We start from the raw sequence: 22,014 nt of genomic DNA, 5'->3' as shown, positions 1-22,014 counted from the left end.
AGTTATTAAATTAAACCAAACAATTTTTTAGCCTAAAAACAACATATAGCAGCTCATTGTTATACAGGACTGTTATTATCGCTCTTTAACTTATTTTGCTTGTGTTTGCATATTTATAGCTTCACCTTTATGGCTTCCTTTTCCTGCACTTATCTCAGGTGTGAGCCTTACTGTAAATGCTTACAGAGGTCCTGGCACCCTTTTTTGGTGTTAGTTCTAGTGTAATACGTTGAAATGTATTGTTTTTGGTGCATGGGCTAAAAGGCCAGTATCATGTCTTCCTTTGCTAGTAAAGGTAGAGGGATAAAAAACAAGAGGCGCTCCCTGGGTAACACCATGGGCGATAGGTGAGGGCGAGTTGGAGGGTTGGTCGATCACCTGACCATGTTGTACATGACACAACTACGTGAAGAATTGTGGCTGCTGCTGCGGCCGCTGTACTCGCACCAAATGGAGAGAGGACATAAAAAGTAAAGGAGAGGGGAATGCGGTGGATCCCAGGCGCTGCCGCTGACAAAGGTAAATCCAGGCGGTAAGTATAAAAAGCTTCCAATTTATTGCAACGCGTTTCGAAGTAGAATCAACTCCTTCCTCAGACATATCCTAATTTATATCTGACGAAGGAGTAGGTTTTACTCTGAAACGCGTTGCAATAAATTTAAAGTTTTTTTATACTTGCAGCCATATTTGATCTCATGGTTAATATGCATTATCTGTCATTCAGTCACCAAAAGGCTCCTTCTGTCCCCAATCCAGCTCTGCCAGGTAATCAGTCACAGTGAAGGACCCAACCCCTCAATCTCTTTCACCAATCAGCATACCCTATAAAGTGAAAACCTAATTTGCATTTATATGTCCATGAAACGTAGGTCAGACAGATAAGAGTCTTGGTGGAGAACAGAGAACGCTGGAAAATGCAGCTCAATATTGGCAGCAGTGAGGAAGCAAGTAGCTAGCTTCTCCTCCTATTTTCTCTTAAAGAGGCTGTCCACTACTTTAGCATTGATGAGCTATCCTAAGGCTAGGTCATAAATGTCTGATCGGTAGGGGTCTGACGCTCTGCACCATTGACTGCTATTGGTGGCCACCAGAAGCAAGTACTCACTTGCGGAGCTGGCCGTCTTCTAATAGTGGCCAACGCAGGGTACTACACATCCGACTCCTATTAATTTGAATAGGAAGCAGATGTGTAGTAACAAGCCTTGGCCACCAGGAGGAGGCCATCAGAAGACCGCCAGCTGCGCAAGTGGGCACTTCCAGCTGGTGGCCGTCGACAACACCGGTAACAGCTGATTGGTGGGTGTGCCAGGTGTCAGACCCCGACCGATCAGACATCAGTGCTAAAGTAGTGGACAACCTCTTTGATAAAAATCTAAACAGTTGGTGGCTTATCCTTTGAAGGACCCAATTTTTAGGTTTCATTTTCTAATAATTGTCCCCTTGTGATACGAACTAATTCTATGATTCCATTTTGGCAATAGGAAATAGTTTTTACTAATGTTTTGCTACTTTTGCACAACAAAAACTTTAAAAAAACATGGTTTTGTATCGCAGTATTGTGAGACCCATCACTTTTTATTTTCCCATCGACAGAGCTATATGAGGTCTTGTTTGTTGCAGGGTAAGGGCTCATTCAGACGTCCCATGCACGGACCGGGCCATGGGTCTCCTGCCATGAACTTGACATATATGAGGCTGTTTACTTCGGGACAGGAGACCCACGGCCAAGTCTGTAGAGGGACATCAGAATGAGGTTTAGGGTCAGGTTTTCTCATAGAGTATTGTTGATTGCTGGTGGACGCTTTTGATCTTCTTATTGTCGAAGGATTCTTTTAACAAGTAGGGAACAATCAAAGTGGAGAGCCCTTTTATAAAAGGAATTTCATAGTAAAATAATATTAATGATTTTTTTTTCTCCTGCAAAATTTGGACAAAAACGCCTCACATAGAAGACACAAAGAGAGCAACTGCAAGCAGTATAGTAGTATGAAATGGACCATGATCGCGAGCATCGGTCACATCTCTGCAGCTTTGTTGATCATTTCCCTGAATTTGCAGCACCGACCAGCCAAATCCTGCCCTACAGATGGACACCAGGGGGAGCTCTTATCAAAGGAAACGTGATTCTGTCCTCGGTGCAGTGTGGTCACCTTAAATACCCAAATGAGATTTCTTCTTTTTATTTTTGCAAATAAACGCAGATTGTATATAAATAAACCTGATGATACAGTGTTACAGTGTGATATTGCCTCTATTATGCAACTTTTGTGATGTAACTACCGCAATGCTGCACAGAAAATATCTGCATGAAGAAAGGATGGTGTCACTGTAATGCAATGGATAAACCTTTTTTTCATAGCCAGCCATCTAAATCCTCTTCGGTCTCATTTGTAAGCTACCATCCCATAGTGGCACAGCATGGGAGGGTGACAGAGGTGGCATGCCGTGGGTGCAAATATCTTAGAGGCGCAAAATTTCAGAAGAAAAAAAAATTAAAGCATATCTAGTGTACTCGTCCCAGACTTCCGGATCTATCACCAAATGCCACTCTGAAATACACCGGCATCAGCAAATGGCCGATGCAATTAGATCATGTGGCAGAGCAAGGAGCCTACAGCATAAAGCCTTCCCTAGGGCTCTGGCAACCTATGCTACATCACTCTTTTAAGATGGTGTGCCGCAAAGGATGACATTTCCCAGCGCTATGTGACATTTGTGTCTGGAGACTACTACCTATTGTCTGATCAGAACCCTGCGGAACTAACAGGAAGAGGAAGAGTTTTGGGAAGGAAATGTCTAGACAGAGCACCGGGTCATGTGGCCTTGATGACGCAGTTGCCTGATTTAAGAGGCCAGAGCAGCAAGGCGGGAAGAGATTTGGCGTGAACCGGCGAGACGACCAGCATGTGTGTGCAGGAGGACGTTGAGGCTGAGATCCCGGAATGAGCCAGGAGGCCTAAACCAGCGGGTTATCGTGTGTCCGTGAGTAGGGTCCAGATGATGCCGTTAAGGTTTGTGGACCAGACAATGTCAGTCAAGACCTGAGGTCCAGATCTGCGCCAGACAAGATCCGAGAACCAGTCTGCACCAGTCAAGGCCCAGGACTCAGCCCTCGTCCATCCAGGCCTGATAGTCGATCATCGTAGGTCAAGTGTGGCGCCCCTGCTGCGCATGAGTGCCACAGATCCTAGAGTGGTGCATGAACGGATTTCTCCACAAGAGGCCCCCACAGCATACACACACCTCCACCTTCCACCTCAGACCACCAGAGGGAGCCCGTTTGGGATATAAAAAGGGAAGGTGGAGCTAGGCAGTCAGTTCCTGCAGTAGAGAAGCCTGAGAGAGGTCAGCCTGCAGTGGAGCTCAGTCTAGTCTGTGAGTAGTTCCTCTGGAGAGTTCAGCAAGTACAGATCTGAATACAGAGTCGAGCTCAGTCTAGAGAACAGAGTTCCTGCTCAGAGCCAGAGAGGGACAGAGTTCTCAGTTCAGTTCCTCTAGTGAAAAAGCCTAAAGTGAAGCTCAGGTTAGTGAGCCCAAGGCGTGCTGACGCCATAAGAGCGGTGAAGCGCGGCAAGCTGCCGCTAGTGTGTATAGCCTAGTGAGGGCCTCGAGCGAGGCCGAAGGCTAGAGGAGTGAGTAGCATTGGGGGCAGAGGAGCTGTACAAGCTCACCCCAGAAAATATATACCGGACACCAGGTCCGCGTCTACAGGGCCGTATATCCACTGTAGAGACAACCGGAGACCCCTGGAAGACTTCAGGTCCCAGGATCACCCAAAAGCTGATACGTACCAGAGCCAGGGGTCACGGAGGCCCCGCAAGCTGGGAGTGTGTACTCCAAGAGAAGGCCCTACCACAAAGTCAGCCGGTGCAGGACAGAGACAAAGTTAGGCCTAGCTCCAGGCAGCTCAGAAACTTACTACACTAAGGCAAGAAACAGGAGGCCCTATACCCGCTCACTGGGGAGAATCCTGATATGCACCCTTCACCCTACAGTGCTCCAGAATGTGCCTGGATTTCCATCAGTAAAAGGTACTGAAGTGAACTATGTGTTTGCCTATCCTTCTTCAGACCCGGCTGGGTCCCCTCTGTCCTGCATTCCTACATTCACGCTGCCCTGAGGCCTAGCTCCACCTGTGGGGAGCTATACCACCCAAGCTGCCTTTACACCGGCCTCAGTGGGCTGCCGCAGCGCTGGTGAACCTCACCAGACACCACAGGTGGCGTCACAAACTTTCATATAATTATCCACCCTTTTAAAGAGAGGCCCAGGGTACGGGCCCGGGAGCCGACTACCGCGACATCCCCCAAAACTAACAACAAGGCTCGGGCGCCGAGTCTTCCCCATCCCCTGGGCTCGTCACAAGCATCGAAGATCCGATGAGGACCCCGACCCGGGAGTGGACATCTGTGACGGTGAATCGGAGGCGGGAGTGAGCCGAGCCGTTACTTCCAGCACTGACGTAAAGTTCAGGGTGCAGTCTGGGGTAGTGCAGCAGATGGGACAGAGACCGGCCAGTGTGAGAAAGGTCAGCTATGTATTATACCAACCTTGCCTGAACTTGGCATAGCTTTTTCTAATTTCTCAGAAACAGTTGCAGAAAAAATTGTGGTTCCCCAGAAAAAAAAAAGGAATGGGGTTTACACAAAGCCTACTAAGTGGGAGTTTTGGGTGGGATTGAACTGGAGCTAGAGGTTGCGACTAAACAACAATATTGGTAACAATAAGATATGTGAAGAGTATATACTTTTTTGTTCACTTTTTTCTTTCAGAAGCCAACACCTGCACTCCCCATAGAAATCAATGAGACCGATTTCTCTAGCCAAGAACATTAATTGGGGGTCTTTAATGGAGCCTCGTAGGTGCGACCTTCATCTATTATATTTTTAAGACCAGCCAAGGTCAAAACATATAGATTTACAGTTTTTGTAAATGCATATTTCGTTTTCCCTACATGAAGCAGGTGATGTTTTAAAACGCTCTTCACAACAAGAAGCAAATCTCTTGCGAAAACTAAATTATGCAAATCAGCATGCAAATGTTCATCTTCACATTTGAGAAACGCAAGAGATGACCGCAGGTTTTGGTTACAGCTTGTTCATTAATGGCATTGAACTGCATAAGGAAAGGGCCATGGGCTGCTTGGGATAAGTGGGTTTAGGTGGGCTAGGGCCTAAAAAGCTGCTTTCGACTGCTGCTCAACCAAAATGCCTACTTTACTTACAAACAGTGAAGGTAGGAAAATTCCCATCTCTGAACCTCTCTGTTCTCCACACCCATTCTCAAGTAAAGTGAATTCTATAGTAAATAGAGCATGGACTTAGTCTGACGGCAGTTAAAAACTTCATCTAAAAAGCATGAGCTGGCCATGTGAAACAGGACTGCAGTATGGTATTTGAGAGAGAAGTAAATTTGTTATTATTTATCCTCTAGTAATTGCAAAGTTCTGAATTTTTGCAATATACTTAATTACTTTAATTTGCTTCCTTCTTTGTCAAACGCTATATTGCAGTGAAGTTTCACATGCTCAATGTGTGACGCCCAGCTGCGCTTGGTATCACAGATCCTAGAAGAGTGCATTGATGGATTCCTCCACAAGAGGCCCCCATAAACATTCACACATCTCCACCTTCCACCTCAGACCAGCAGAGGGAGCCCGTTAGGGATATAAATAGGGAAGGTGGAGCCAGGCAGTTCAGTCTAGCCAGAACAGAGTTCCTGCTCACAGCCAGAGAGGGACAGAGTTCTCAGTTCGGTTCCTGCAGAAGTCTGTCTGCAGAGGTAAGCCCAGTCTAGACTCAGTTGTAGCTCAGTAAGAGCTTAAGGTGTGCCGGCGCCATAAGATCGGTGAAGCGCGGCAAGCTGCCGTTAGTGTGTATAGCCTAGTGAGGGCCCGAGTAGGCCGAAGGCGAGTGGAGAGTTAGTACATAGGGGCAGAGGAGCTTAACCGGCTCACCCTGAAGCAGTTACCGAACACCGGGTCCGAGCTTACCGGGATCTCTATGACCCAGTAAGGTATAACCGAAATCCCTGGAGAACTACAGGTCTCAGGATCGCTAAAGTGCTGATACGTAACAGAGCCGGGAAACACATAGGCCCCGCAAGCTGAGGAGCGTGTATTCCAAGAAAAGGCCCTACCACAAGGTCAGCCAGCGCAGGACAGAGACAAAGTTAGGCCTAGCTCCAGGCAGGTCAGAAACTTACTACGCAGAGGAAAGTAACAGGAGGCCCTACACCCGCTCATTGGGGAGGATCCTGATATGCACCCTTCACCCTACAGTGCTCCGGGACGTGCCTGAATTTCCATCAGTAAAAGGTACTGAAGTGACTATAGTGTCTGTCCCTGTTCTTGCTCTGACCTGGCTGGGTCTCACCTGTCCTGCATCCCCCTCTCCGTACGCTGCCCTGAGGCCCAGCTCTACCTGTGGGGAGCTATACCATCGAGCTGCCTTATCATCGGTCTCAGTGGACTGCGCAGCGCTGGTGATTCTCACCAGAAACCACAGGTGGCGTCACGAACTTTCATAAAACTAACAAATTTATTAGCCCCTTTTTAAAGAGTGACCCCAGGGTACGGGCCTGGGAGCCGACCACCGCGACATCCCCAAGGCAAAGGCCCGGGTACCGAGTCATCCCCATCCCCTGGGCTAGTCAAATGCATGCTTCTTTAGAAGCAGCATTCAACTGCTGCTCATCCAAAAGCTCTACTCTTTTTACGGAGTGTAAGGATTCCCCTGTCTGAGTTTAAGAGTGAAAAATACAGAGGCTCAGAGACGGGAATTCTCCTATTCTGTTAGTAAATAATGTACAGATTTTGACTGAGCAGCATTTGAAAGCTGATTCTAAAGAACACCCTGCTGCAGTGTTGTTTCACAGTGTGACATGTAGAAGTAGTGCTGTTGCTTCAAAAGCATCCAGCAACTATTAGAAGTAACACAAGCACAGGAGACAGGAAGTGTTGTGCTCCAGAAGCATCCAGCAACTAGAGGGGTTAACACAGTCACAGGAGACAGGGAGTGTTGTGCTCCAGAAGCATCCAGCAACTAGAGGGGTTAACACAGTCAAAGGACACAAGGAGTGGTTAGTAGAGCCCCAGGGATATTGTGGGGAAGTTGTGTATCTCACAGAAGGCAAGGGAACAGAATTCAGGTCAGGAGGGAAGCTAAACACGGGTCAGAGACTCCCTGAGCTAACAGTGTGGAGTATTATTGGGCAGAAAGATAAGCACTGGAAGGAATTGTGTCATAGGGATCATCTCCCTCATCAAACCCTCCCCCCCATTTCCATGCAGGATAAAGAATGCTGTGTACTATTGAGTCCTTGTGAAGGAAAAGCCTGTAGTTGTGTATGCATAGAAGTGTGCTGCTAAGAGAGCAAATCTGTGCTGAATTATGCTACTGAAGAGACTGATGTTACTGTGCCTGCTTTATGAGACTGTACTGTAATGAAGATTGTTGCTGTAATATCCCTGAATTGCACTGGCCGTGCTCCAGATTAAATTCCACTGTTAAACTGTTGAAAAAGACTCTTGTCAGATGTGTCTGGTCAGCAACTGAATCTATTGTGTGCCTGAGAGAAGCTGCAGTCTATGGTCGCCCTGAGTAACGGTTCCCCAGGATTCCAACAAATTCATACAGTACAGACCAAAAGTTTGGACACACCTTCTCATTTAAAGATTTTTCTGTATTTTCATGACTATGAAAATTGTACATTCACACTGAAGGCATCAAAACTATGAATTAACACATGTGGAATTATATACTTAACAAAAAAGTGTGAAACAACTGAAAATATGTCTTATATTCTAGGTTCTTCAAAGTAGCCACCTTTTGCTTTGATGACTGCTTTGCACACTCTTGGCATTCTCTTGATGAGCTTCAAGAGGTAGTCACCGGAAATGGTCTTCCAACAATCTTGAAGGAGTTCCCAGAGATGCTTACCACTTGTTGGCCCTTTTGCCTTCACTCTGCGGTCCAGCTCACCCCAAAAAATCTCGATTGGGTTCAGGTCTGGTAACTGTGGAGGCCAGATCATCTGGTGTAGAACTCCATCACTCTCCTTCTTGGTCAAATAGCCCTTACACAGCCTGGAGGTGTGTTTGGGGTCATTGTCCTGTTGAAAAATAAATGATGGTCCAACTAAACGCAAACCAGATGGAATAGCATGCCGCTGCAAGATGCTGTGGTAGCCATGCTGGTTCAGTATGCCTTCAATTTTGAATAAATCCCCAACAGTGTCACCAGCACACCTCCTTCTCCATGCTTCATGGTGGGAACCAGGCATGTAGAGTCCATCCATTCACCTTTTCTGCATCACACAAAGACACGGTGGTTGGAACCAAAGATCTCAAATTTGGACTCATCACTGGTCTAATGTCCATTCCTTGTGTTCTTTAGCCCAAACAAGTCTCTTCTGCTTGTTGCCTGTCCTTAGCAGTGGATTCCTAGCAGCTATTTTACCATGAAGGCCTGCTGCACAAAGTCTCCTCTTAACAGTTGTTGTAGAGATGTGTCTGCTGCTAGAACTCTGTGTGGCATTGACCTGGTCTCTAATCTGAGCTGCTGTTAACCTGCGATTTCTGAGGCTGGTGACTCGGATAAACTTATCCTCAGAAGCAGAGGTGACTCTTGGTCATCCTTTCCTGGGGCGGTCCTCATGTGAGCCAGTTTCTTTGTAGCGCTTGATGGTTTTTGCAACTGCACTTGGGGACACTTTCAAAGTGTGCCCAATTTTTCGGACTGACTGACTTTCATTTCTTAAAGTAATGATGGCCACTTGTTTTTCTTTACTTAGCTGCTTTTTTCTTGCCATAATACAAATTCTAACAGTCTATTCAGTAGGACTATCAGCTGTGTATCCACCAGACTTCTGCACAAACCAACTGATGGTCCCAACCCCATTTATAAGGCAAGAAATCCCACTTATTAAACCTGACAGGGCACACCTGTGAAGTGAAAACCATTTCCGGTGACTACCTCTTGAAGCTCATCAAGAGAATGCCAAGAATGTGCAAAGCAGTCATCAAAGCAAAAGGTGGCTACTTTGAAAAACCAAGAATATAAGACATATTTTCAGTTGTTTGACAATTTTTTGTTAAGTATATAATTCCACGTGTGTTAATTCATAGTTTTGATGCCTTCAGTGTGAATGTACAATTTTCAAAGTCATGAAAATAGAGAAAAATCTTTAAATGAGAAGGTGTGTCCAAACTTTTGGTCTGTACTGTATAACCGGTCTCGCCCCTATCTGAACTTAGGGGGCGTGCATGTAACAGTAGCTATAATCCCACAGCTACCTAATACCTGGCTAACATTCTTCTTGGATTCTACGATGAGCACTGTGTTGGGGTTTGCTTCTAAATTTCAGAAAATGTGATGCAGACCAAAATCCGTATGGAGCGCAGAATAGAGCTTGGGTGGAAAAATCAGACACAGCTGTATTTATATAACAAGAGCATAATCACCATGAACTTGCCCATATTATTATTATGCACCTGGGATCATCCCAGTGGGATGTCGTATGGCCCAATCAGTAGGCATGTAGGTACCAAAGTGATTCTTCTTGTGTGGCAAGGAAAGAAAGTTTGTCTGCCTCTCGCTTCGCAGTGGCGAATTCCTGGTCATTGTCCCCCCCGTTAAATATGTCTTCACCTGATACTCTCCACCACCACCGATCAGACATCAGTGCTAAAGTAGTGGACAACCTCTTTGAAAAAAATCTAAACAGTTGGTGGCTTATCCTTTGAAGGACCCAATTTTTAGGTTTCGTTTTCTAATAATTGTCCCTTTGTGATATGAACTAATTCTATGATTCCATTTTGGCAATAGGAAATAGTTTTTACTCATGTTTTGCTACTTTTGCACAACAAAAACTTTAAAAAAACATGGTTTGGTATCGCAGTATTGTGAGACCCATCACTTTTTATTTTTCCATTGACAGAGCTATATGAGGTCTTGTTTGTTGCAGGGTAAGGGCTCATTCAGACGTCCCATGCACGGACCTAGCCGTGGGTCTCCTGCCATGAATTTTTAAAGCATGAACGTATCCTAGTGTTTAGGAGAGAAGGAAGCAAAATAAGGTAACGAAGTATATTACAAAAATGTATAACTTTGTAACTTTGCATGGAGTATAACTAGTTTAAAAAAATAGTGACTCTCTAATGATCTCAGCCATGACAGGGTCGTGAAATTTGTGTATTTCCCATTTGTAAATTGTATCATATAACTGAACCGATTGATTGAATGTAGTGCACATAGGTACAACAATATAGGTGATATCTGATGCATCCGTGGTATTATTGTTTGCTAGACTTTAGAAATAGTTTCTACTGGCAAGTGAATGACTAAAAAGTCAGCTCCAAATAAGGTTGCTTTCTGTTCGACCATTGGGACCCATTATTGTGTCAGAGCCCGGGCTCCTTGGAGGATCAACTTTATCCTTGGAGGATAGCAACTGTAATCCCATTGATGCCAAGATAAAATAGTTTTCCACAATACGTTTTCATAAATTCCTCCCGTTGTAAACTTTATCCATCAGAAATCTTACCTTTGCACTATCCGGGCCTGTGGACCTTTTGATGGAGGTTTCCGACAATCTTCCATTATACTAAGCATTTGGCAACGAAGGGCAATGATCTGTTCTTGGTTTTTCAGCAAATAAATACCGCGTCCCTGATTCAGCCCAGTGGGTTTGCAAATCCACATTTGTCCATCTGAATAAAGAATTAATATAGCACTGGTCATATCATCATTAGTCCTTTACTAACACCATGGAGCCTGGAACTGTGAGTCCTGATTTTGTCTTTGTTCGTTAGTGTGTAAGTATCAGAGGAGAACATGCCCTGGATATGTGATATGTCTTTAGTATTGATGAGCAAGCATGCTCGCTACTGCTCGGTGCTCGCCGAGTATTTCCGGGGTTGCTCGGGTGACAACTCGGGTCCCCTCCCTGCATGTTTGTCGCTCTTTAGAGCGCCAATCAACATGCATTGATTGCCTGCCACTCACTGTAATGCTGTAGCCATGTTGGTTGTGGCATTACAGTGATTGGCTGGCTGCACAGCGTCATCAGGTCTATATCAGACATGGCACCGCCATGCTCGTTACAGTCACTCTGGAATCAGACAGTGTAGGGAGAGGTGCTGCTGAGCTAGGGAGAGATTTGCTTGTGTATTAGGTAGTGTAGGGAGAAAAACCGTACATTACACATATCCATCTTAACAAACAGTCCTCTTGAGGACTAACTAATCCATCTGCAAAGATATCAGGCAGGTAGTGTATATAGGCAGGCAGGGTATATAGCAGACTGCAGTGCATATAGCACAAGAGGCTCCATTCCAATTCTGCCTTCTGCTGCAGTTAGACATTCCTAGACAAAGGCCCAGGTATCAGGGGCCAGGAATACTTTTTTTTGGATCTTAATACTCATTATTTGCTTAAAAAGCAATCCAGAGAACACCGTTTTTCTGTGCCATTTGCTTGTTAGTACTGCAGAATACAGCCAGGTCCTTTCCATATTACAGCGCTAGAAATCCAGCTATTTAAAACTTTGTTTTCTCCGTCAAACAGATCACATATACGTTGTCAGAAAATACTGCCATTTCTGGTCTGGCCTTCATTAAAAATTTCCTTTAGTGTGTCATTGAAGCAATTCACACCAGTTTGCTGTTCAAACTACTTACCTACAGGCCAGGTATTTAAAACTCTGTTTTCTCCATCACACAGATCACATATAAGTTCGCTCCAAACTCAGTCATTTTTAGTGAGCGTGGAAGATACTGTCCTCCATTTAAAATGGGCAAGGCACGTGGCAAGGGACAGGGAACTGGATGTGATGGTAATGGTGCATGCAGAGGCCGAGGACAAGGCCATGGACAAGCTGAAATTGTGCCACAACAAACACCCACATCTTCTCGCCTGACCTTCCTGTCCCAATTTCTAGGGGACCGCAGCACACCACTATTGAACCCAGAGCAGTGTCAAAAAGTTGTTAGTTGGATAGCGGATAATGCTTCCAGTCACTTAGCCACTACCACCACCACCACCCTGTATTCCACACATTCAAGTCTCAGTAGCTGTGAGTCTGGACCGCATATTCCTCACCCTGATTCTCCTTCCTCCCACCATGCTGAGTGCCCAGAGACAACAGATTACACACTTGGACACTCTGAAGAGCTGTTCACTTTTCCATTTATAGATTCGGTCCTCTCGCCCGGTCCACTTGAAGCGGGGCAAGAACAGATCGCGTGTAGCGATACCCAAATATTTGAGCAGCCACGGTCACACAAAGGCGATGGTGGGAAAGTGTCACAAGAGGTGGACGATGATGAGACACAATTGCCAGAAAGTCAGGAGGAGGACCAGGGTGCGGAATTGGAAGACGAGGTGGTGGATGATATAGTAACTGACCCAACCTGGCAGGAGGACATGCAGAGCGAGGACAGCAGCACACAGGGGGAGGGAGGCAGAGCACCCCAACAGGCAGGAAGAAGCAGTGTGGTGGCCGCAGACAGAAGACAGGCAACCGTTCCCCGTAACACCAACACGAAGGAAGTTGCCAGTACAACTGTTAGGTCTTCCCGAGTCTGGTTGTTTTTTAAACACTCTGCCGATAACCCCAAAAAGGCCATTTGCACCACCTGCCAGGCCAGCATCAGCAGGGGTGGCAAAACGACCAGCCTGACCACCACCAGCATGATCAGGCACATGGCGGCAAAGCACCCGACTTTGTGGGCCGAACCCCAGGGTCCAGGAACAGTGTCTGCAGGTGGCACCATTGCTTCTTCCGCTGTTGTGCATGCAAGCCAATCCCCTGTCCATAGTGCATGCAAAGATGCCTCCTGCCCTGCACCTGTGGTTGCGCACTCTCAAGTAGCAGCATCAGGAAGCACGTCCATGTCCTTGTCCCAGCGCAGCGTTCAGTTGTCCATACCCCAGTCCTTGGAACGCAAGCGCAAATATGCAGCCAACGCCCCACAGGCCACACTACTAAATTCTCACATTTCACGACTGCTTGCGCTCGAAATGTTGCCTTTTAGGCTCGTGGAGACAGAAGCATTCCGCAACCAGATGACGGCCGCCGTCCCTCGTACTCGGTCCCCAGCCACCACTATTTCTCCCGATGTGCCGTCCCCACATTACACAAGCACATGTTCCAAAACATTAGCCGTGCCCTCAACAATGCAGTTACCAGGAAAGTTCACATAACCACAGACACGTGGACAAGTGCTTGTGGGCAGGGACGGTACATCTCCCTGACGGCACACTGGGTTAACATAATGGAAGCCGGGACCCAGTCGGACCTTGGGACTGAACACGTCCTCCCAACGCCTAGAATTGCGGGCCCTAGGTCAATCAGGTTTGCCCCCACGGTCTACAGCTCCTGCACCTCATCCTCCTCAGCCTTCTCCTCCTCTTCAGCTTCTATCTCCAAAATGACCACATCAGTCACAAGCTGGAAGCACTGCAGTACTGCCTCGGCCAAGCGGCAACAGACTGTGCTGAAGCTAATATGCTTAGGTGACAAACCGCACATTGCTGAAGAGTTGTGGACAGTTCTGAAAGAGCAGGCAGATCTGTGGCTCACACCGCTGAACCTACAGCCAGGCATGGTCGTGTGTGACAATGGCCAGAACCTGGTGGCGGCTCTGAGGCGAGGCGAGCTCACACACGTACCATGCCTGGCCCGTGTGCTTAACCTCGTGGTTCAGCGGTTTCTCAAATCCTACCCGGAGCTGCCGGATCTGCTTGTTAATGTTATGATCTGCAACATGTACTAAGGAAAGAAAGGGGAAAGCTGTCCCTACAGTAAGACTAAGCTGAATCCCTACGATGTAGCGGGCTGCCTGTTCCTAGCGAACAGACCCGCCCTAGTCCTAGGCTAGTCTGAACGAAGACCTATAGCATAAGGGGAGGGGTCCCTAAAAGAACTAAGGACTGGAACAGAAATGGGACACCTCCTAAACAGAGAAGATGTTGCAGAACACAAAAAGACAAACTGACAAAAAGGTACTAGAGGTCCCAGAAGGACCAAGCAAACTGACAGAGATAGGCACCGTAGCACCTGGCTAGAGAAATAGTCAAACAACACTGAAGTCCAGCCCAGCCAAAAGGGAAGAGCTGGAATATAAAGGCAGATGGTCACGTGACCGCAAAACACAAGATGGAAAAAAAAACCAGGAGGGTTCTAACAGTTAAGGTACGCCACCTGTGTGCCATTTTAGAAAGTCAGCTACAGCTTCCGCCGCCCTTGCCGTGTTTCAGCAGTGTTTGCAGCTTCCGGCTCACAGACTGGTGTGTGATGTCCCTACGCGTTGGAACTCTACACTGCAGATGTTGGATTTGTGAGCAGAAGAGGGCAGTTGTTGAGTACCAGCATCAACAAGGCCATCGCTATTCAGTTCAGACTCCAAACATAAGACCTCAGGAGTGGACATGGATGTCAGACATATGTACCATCCTGCAAAACTTTGAGGACTCCACCAAGATGGTGAGCGGCGATGACTCCATAATTAGCGTCACCATCCCGCTTCTCTGTCTTCTGAAACGCTCTCTGCTCACAATCAAAGAGGATGCATTGCAGGCGGAGCACGATGAGATGGAGCAAGGAACCATACAGGGTGATTACACACAGCCAAGCCTCATCTCATCCCAATGTGGATTGGGAGACAATGAGGAAAAGGAGGAGGAGGAGGAAGGACAGGAACTAGTTTCAAGCCATATAGACGGTATTACCTGTACAGCTGTTATACTGTCTGTTCAGCGTGGATGGCCAGAGGACAGAGAGGAGGAGGAGGAGAGCATGGTCAGTCGTCCTCTTGGTGAGGACACGGAAGTCTTGCCTGCTAGTAGTCTGGCACGCATGGCTGAGTTTATGTTACGCTGCCTTTCCCATGACCCTCGCATTCTCAAAATTTTGGCTGACAGTCATTACTGGTTGGTGACACTTCTAGACCCACGCTACAAGGAGAACTTTATATATCTTATTCCTGAGGCGGACAGGTCTACAAAAATGGGGCTGTACCAGAAGGCCCTTGTTGCGGAACTATTAAAAAAATTCCCATCTGAAAACGCTGGCGGCAGAGGGCACACTTCGTTGTACAACCAATGAGTACAGGTGAGAGAGACACAACTTCAATCCAGCAGAAGCAGGGGAACACTGTCAAAGTTCTGGGAGAGTTTTCTCAGACCCTCCCATCGCACAGGCGCTGAGGCGCGGGGTACTCTCACAATGAGTGCAAAGTTTTGGAAGATGCTGAGGGAGTACCTTGCCGACCGTACCAACATCCTCCGTGATTCCTCTGTGCCTTATAATTAATGGGTATCCAAGCTGGATATGTGGAATGAACTGGCTCTCTATGCCTTGGAGGTCCTGGCCTGCCCTGCCGCCAGCGTTTTATCAGAGCGGGTTTTTAGTGCCGCTGGTGGAATTATAACTGATAAGCGCATCCGCCTGTCAACTGAAAATGCTGACAGGCTGACTCTTATAAAAATGAACAAGGGCTGCATTGGGCCAAACTTCTCAACACCACTGAATGATAGCAGCGTAACATAAACTCAAATCCAGTGTCTTTTCTTGAGAGGTGTATTCCCATGCACCTTTTCACACCCACACATGGGTATACGCTTCCTGATTTTGGCTATTTGCTCTTGTCCTCCTCCTTCTCCTCATCCTCCACCACCATATCACCAGGGTGACTGTGGTCCGTGATGCAACACCCACATAATTTTTTTAAAGGGTGTTTATGATGCCCGTAAAAAAAAATGTTTATACGGTATGTTCATGTATACCCCCAGGGGTAAATGTTTGTCAGCCCATACACTTAGTGCATGGACATTACAAGTATAGGAGGCCCGCTCCTTTCTAATGGGAACATTTTTTTATGACGCCCTCTAAGTCTCTTCCAAGGGGCATTGAAGTGCCTCCAAATTTTTGACAGCCCTTGCATTCACTGCATAGGCCAACACTATGGGAGATTCTCTCCTTTCTAATGGGAATTTGTCGTTACTGTGGCCCTGCTCTATGTGTCTTTAATTTCTTAGTGGGGTTTTTCCTAAATTTGGTCAGCCGTTGGACTCACTGCATACCCTATAACTCTATAGCAGACCCTCTCCTTTCTAATGGGAACATGTCGTACCTTGTTACTGTGGCCCTGCTCTATGTGTCTTTAAATTCTTAGTGGGGTTTTTCCTAAAATTGGTAAGCCGTTGGACTCACTGCATACCCTATAACTTTATAGCAGACCCTCTCCTTTCTAATGGGAATATGTCGTACTTGTTACTGTGGCCCTGCTCTGTCTGTCTTTAAATTCTTAGTGGTGTTTTTCCTAAAATTGGTCAGCCGTTGGACTCACTGCATACCCTATAACTGTATAGCAGACCCTCTCCTTTGTAATGGGAACATGTCGTACTTGTTACTGTGGCCCTGCTCTGTGCATCTTTAAATTCTTAGTGGGGTTTTTCCTAAAATTGGTCAGCCGTTGGACTCACTGCATACCCTATAACTGTATAGCAGACCCTCTCCTTTCTAATGGGAACATGTTGTACTTGTTACTGTGGCCCTGCTCTGTGTGTCTTTAAATTCTAGTGGGGTTTTTCCTAAAATTGGTCAGCCGTTGGACTCATTGCATACCCTATAACTGTATAGCAGACTCTCTCCTTTCTAATGGGAACATGTCGTACCTTGTTACTGTGGCCCTGCTCTATGTGTCTTTAAATTCTTAGTGGGGTTTTTCCTAAAATTGGTCAGCTGTTGGACTCACTGCATACCCTATTACTTTATAGCAGACCCTCTCCTTTCTAATGGGAACATGTCGTACTTATTACTGTGGCCCTGCTCTGTGTGTCTTTAAATTCTTAGTGGTTTTTTTCCTAAAATTGGTCAGCCGTTGGACTCACTGCATACCCTATAACTGTATAGCAGACTCTCTCCTTTCTAAATGGAAGTTGTCGTTACAAAAGCCCTGCTCTATGTGTCATTAAATTCTTAGTGGGGGTTTTCCCAAATTTTGCAGTCACAGCATGGGCATTACCACTATAGGAGACCCGCTCCTTTATAATGGGAACATTTTTTTTACTGAGACCCTCCTCTATGTCTCTTCAAAGGGGTATTGGGTTGCGTCCAATTTTTTGCAGCCCTTGCAGTCACTGGATACGCAATAACAGTATAGGAGACCCACTTGTTAATAATGGGAACAACAAAGCATAGCCGGCTGATGGCTCTCTAACAATAGCGAGGGCCGACTGCTGGCCTTTTAAGAATAGTAAGGGCCGTCTGATGTCCCTATAAAAATAGGCTTTATGACTTTCAGAGTCCCTCCATCATAAGTAAAACAGGATGTGTTTGATGATGTGTCACACACCACATTGCCAGATAAGGTTGTAAAATGTTAAAATGACATTTCCCGATGAATGCATTTGTCTTAAAAAATAACTGAAAAAAAACAAAACAATAGGATCTTTCTTTAGTATAAAAAACAGCGTCACCAATTTAACCTCAATGTAATCACATTGTTCAGCTCCTGTACCTCCTCCTCCATCTCCGAAATGACCACATCAGTCACAAGCTGACAGCACTGCAGCACTGCCTTGGTCAAGCGGCAACAGGCTGTGCTGAAGATAACATGCTTAATGCTTAATTGACAAACCGCCCAGCGCTGCAGAGTTGTTGAAAGCTGTAACACAGCAGCCTGATCTGTGGCTCTCACCGCTGAACAAACAGCCAGGCATGGTCGTGTGTGACAATGGGCGGAACCTGGTGACGGAGAAATGACAGCCGGAGTAGATCCGGTTTCTCTCTATGCCAGTCCTTTCACCGAGCTAATTACAACTCTCAGCAAAAAAAGCTGTGGACTGGCTCCGTATCGTCCCTGGCCACATTCACCTGTCCACGTGTTTGTGGCTAGGCGGTCCTTCCCAGTAAGTGCACTGGGGAGGGCACAGTTAATGTTGTGGGATCCGTGCTTCTGGAAAGCGGAGACGATACCGGGAGAAATAGTTGCGGCTGGGGACCGAGTATGGACACCCGGCCGCCGCTGGCATGAGGTTATAAAAAGCTTCCGCCTCCACGAGCCTAAAAGGCCACATTTCAAGTGCAAGCAGCTGTCAAAAATTTGGCAGTATAGTATTGCAGCCTGTGGGTGGGTGGCTGGCTGCATACTTGCGCTTGCATTCCAAGGAATGGGGTAGGGACAACTGAACGCTGCACTGGGACAAGGACGTGGACGGTGATTGTTGCAAGTCTGCAATGACAGGTGCATGGCGGGAGGCATCTTCACATGCGCCATGGATCACTTATGAAGGGCACACTTTTAGGCAGTGACCTGGGAGTCAGAAATGCTTCAAGGGGTCTTCCCCATGCTGTTCCCATGTCTTTTCAGCACTGTATGCATGTGTCTGATGATGTGTCACACACCACATGGCCAGATAAGGTTGTAAAATGTTAAAATGACATTTCCCAGTGAATGCATTTGTCTTGGTTGAAAGCAATGCAAAAGTGCAAAAACGCATCAAGAACGCTACGTGTGCACATAGCCCAAGGTGTGGAGGAGTATTTTTGGTTTTGGTTATTTATTTTGCCTTACATACAAGTCATTACCCTGGAAAGGATGTTCCTTAATATATTTCCCAGGAAAATCCATTTTGGTTTCGTTTTTGTATGTTTTATTGTGAATCCGTAAAAGTGGTGTAATACTCTGACAATGTTGTTGACAGCAGTGACCTGGGAGGCAGAAAGGCTTCCAGGGGTCTTCCCCATGCTGTTCCCATGTCATTTGAGCACTGTTCCCATCGACTTGGGCAATTTTTAGGCCTTCTGCCGGGAGGAGTCGCCTGAAAAATGCTCGAGTTTCCCATAGACTTACATTGGGCTCGTTGCTCGGGTCGAGCACCCGAGTATTCCAATGTGCTCGACCAGAGCAACGAGTACCCGAGCAATTTAGTGCTCGCCCATCACTAGTCTTTAGCATGTAGTTGTACCTGTCATAGAACAGGCACTTATTTGAGCTAGAAATGTTTTATGTTTATTGTACAGATGAGAAGGTGAGCTGTGACATCACCTATTGTGAATGGTGGATCCTGTGTTATCTACTGTATATAGAGGAGTTATCAGTCATTGTACAGGAGGAGGAGGTGAGCTGTGACATCATCTATTTTGAATGGTGGATCCTGTGTTATCTACTGTATATAGAGGTTTTATCAGTCATTGTACAGGAGGAGGAGGTGAGCTGTTGTGGCACCCTGCTGCGCACAGGTACCACAGGACCCAGTAGGGTGCATGGATGGACTACTCCACAAGAGGCCCTCACACATTCACACACCTCCACCCTACCACCTCAGACCACCAGAGCGAGCCCGTTAGGGATATATATATGGAGGGTGGAACCAGTTAGTCTCTCAGTGAGAGAGAGAGTGTGCTGGCACTTAGACCAGTGAAGAGGCAGCACGCTGGCTGCTGTGCTTTGGCGAGCCAAGGCCTGCAGCACGAGTTGAAGCCTAGTGAGGGCCCTGAGTGTGGCCGAAGGCGTCAAGAGAGGAGAAGTAATGAGGGGGCAGAGGAGCGTACCAGGCTCACCCAGAACTATACACCGGACCCCGGGTCCGCGCCTACAGGGTCCCTTTATACCCAGTAGGGACCACCGGATACCTGGAGGACTACAAGTCCCAGGTCGACCAACGCTGACTACCGTACCAGGGCTAGGAGTCACGGAGGCCCCAGCGTCCAGGGAGAGTGATCTCCAAGAGAAGGTCCTACCACCAGGTCAGCAGGTGCAAGAGAGAGAGACAGTAATCAAGCCAGGCCTAGCTCCAGGCAGGTCAGAAGCTTAGCAAGTGAAAGCAACGGATCAGGAGGCCCTATACCCGCTCACTGGGGAGAGTCCAGAAGTGCACCCTTCATACCGAGTACCCTGGACCATACCTGCAACAACACCAGTAAAGGTACCGAAGCGAACCCCCATGTGAGTGTCTGTCATTTCTCCCTGAACTGTCCTGGCAGTCTCTCACCTGTACCACCATCCATTCCCCTATACTGCCCTGGAGCTAGCTCTTCCTGTGGAGAGCCACACCATCCCTGCTGCAGTAACACCAGCTCCAGAGGACTGCTCCGCAGCGGCGGCTCCCTTTAGCCGCATTCCACAGGCGGCGTCACGAACACTTTACAAATCCCCTATAAATAATTCCCCTTTTTGTTGACCGCCCTGGGCCACGGACCGGGCCAGCCACCGTGATATCCCCCACCAGCATCCATAGCCCCGGCTGCCGAGTACCCCACGGCTCTGGGGGCGCGTCACTGTGACATCACCTATTGTGAATTGTGGATCCTGTGTTATCTACTGTATATAGAGGTGTTATCAGTCATTGTACAGGAGGAGGAGGTGAGCTGTGACATCACCTATTGTGAATGGTGGATTCTGTGTTATCTATTGTATATAGAGGTGTTATCAGTCATTGTATAGAAGGAGGTGAGCTGTGACATCACCTATTGTGAATGGTGGATCCTGTGTTATCTACTGTATATAGATGTGTTATCAGTCATTGTACAGGAGGAGAGGGAGGCGAGCTGTGACATCACCTATTGTGAATGGTGGATCCTGTGTCATCTACATACAGGTGTTATCAGTCATTGTACAGGAGGAGGAGGAGGTGAGCTATGACATCACCTATTGTGAATGGTGGATCCTGTGTTATCTACTGTATATAGAGGTGTTATCAGTCATTGTACAGGAGGAGGAGGTGAGCTGTGACATCACCTATTGTGAATGGTGGATCCTGTGTTATCTACTGTATATAAAGGTGTGATCAGTCATTGTACAGGAGGAGGAGGTGAGCTGTATCATCACCTATTGTGAATGGAGGATCCTGTGTTATCTGCTGTATATAGAGGTGTTATCAGTCATTGTACAGGAGGAGGAGGAGGTGAGCTGTGAAAATTATTCTGTACATAATGTGATGTATGAGTTTAATATAAAGCCTAGAGGCCAGTGAGAAAATTGCAAGATTTCAGATTTTTTTATATATATACAAAGTGATATGGAAAATTGAAAAAAAAATTACAAATGTAAAAAAAAAATGTAATGCCAAAGCCTGATTTAAACAATAGTTCATTTATCTGATGGCACATTCCTTTAACGCAATAAACTATTGTATATGTACATATAAAAGTGATGCGCCCCCTGGGCCGTGGGGTACTTGGTAGCCGGGCCGGTCGGTGCTGGGGGTGTCACAGTGGCGGTGACCCGGTCCGTGACCAAGGGCGGTCAATAAAAGGGGATGTTGAGAAAAGGGGAATTAAAGTTTTATATATATAACATTCGTGACACCACCTGTGGTATGCGGCTATATGGGGCAGATCCTCTGGAGCTGATGGTGATGCAGCAGAGTTGGGACAGCTCTCCACAGGCAGGGCTTAGCTCCAGGGCAGGAAATGATGATGTTATAGATGTTGCTGTGCAGTGTAGTGCAGAGGATGGCGCAGTTAATAATCAGTCCACAACTTAATGGCGGTTTCCTCTTATCTTTACTTGCGGTGGTTAGGCAGACCGGGGCACGGGTACTAGCTGGTAGTAGAGGTCCGGGCGGCCTGGAAGCAAGTTGGGAATCCACCTCGCCAGGTGAAGTTGGAGGCCTTCCCTTTGCGCTACCTCTTTGGCCCTGCTGCGTATAGCTATGCTGCGGCCCTCGTCCCTGAGTAAAACGTCTTTGTGCTCACCCGTATGGCAGGCAGCTCAGGCCTTCCTGGAGTGTCGCTCCCACGTGGCGGTGCTGGGCCCTATGTGCTGCGGAGCCTCCAGACGTCTGATGGGGCCAGGAGACCTGCAGTCTCCTGCCCTCCGGTTTCTGCTGCTGGGCCTTCAGTGCCCCACAACCTCGGACTCCGGTGTCCGGTTCTTTTTCGCTCCTCTCTGGGGTGAGCTGCCGTGCAGCTCCACTCCCCAGGTCTTTCCTCTTCGCTGTCCTGTATCCAACTCCTCTCACTAACTCTAACTAACCCCGCCTCCAGATTCCAGTTGCTAAGGGG

The 22,014-nt window shown here is 47.2% G+C and overlaps 1 protein-coding gene across 2 annotated transcripts in view; it reads right to left on the bottom strand.

The window, feature by feature from the left end:
- TTLL10 (tubulin tyrosine ligase like 10) overlaps positions 1 to 22,014 on the bottom strand; it is a 100,908-nt gene that overhangs the window by 16,984 nt on the left and 61,910 nt on the right. For both annotated transcript variants that reach the window (XM_073656978.1, XM_073656977.1), the window contains exon 7: positions 10,546 to 10,711. In XM_073656978.1, the coding sequence (XP_073513079.1) occupies positions 10,546 to 10,711 (166 nt within the window). The remainder of the gene's footprint in view (positions 1 to 10,545; positions 10,712 to 22,014) is intronic.

Source organism: Phyllobates terribilis, unplaced genomic scaffold, assembly GCF_046119375.1.
Source record: "Phyllobates terribilis strain yellow unplaced genomic scaffold, ASM4611937v1 Scaffold_12__6_contigs__length_324123572, whole genome shotgun sequence".
Classification (NCBI taxonomy): Eukaryota; Metazoa; Chordata; class Amphibia; order Anura; family Dendrobatidae; genus Phyllobates; species Phyllobates terribilis.
Note: the sequence above shows the minus strand (reverse complement) of the source record. Positions and strands in the feature narration are given on the sequence as shown.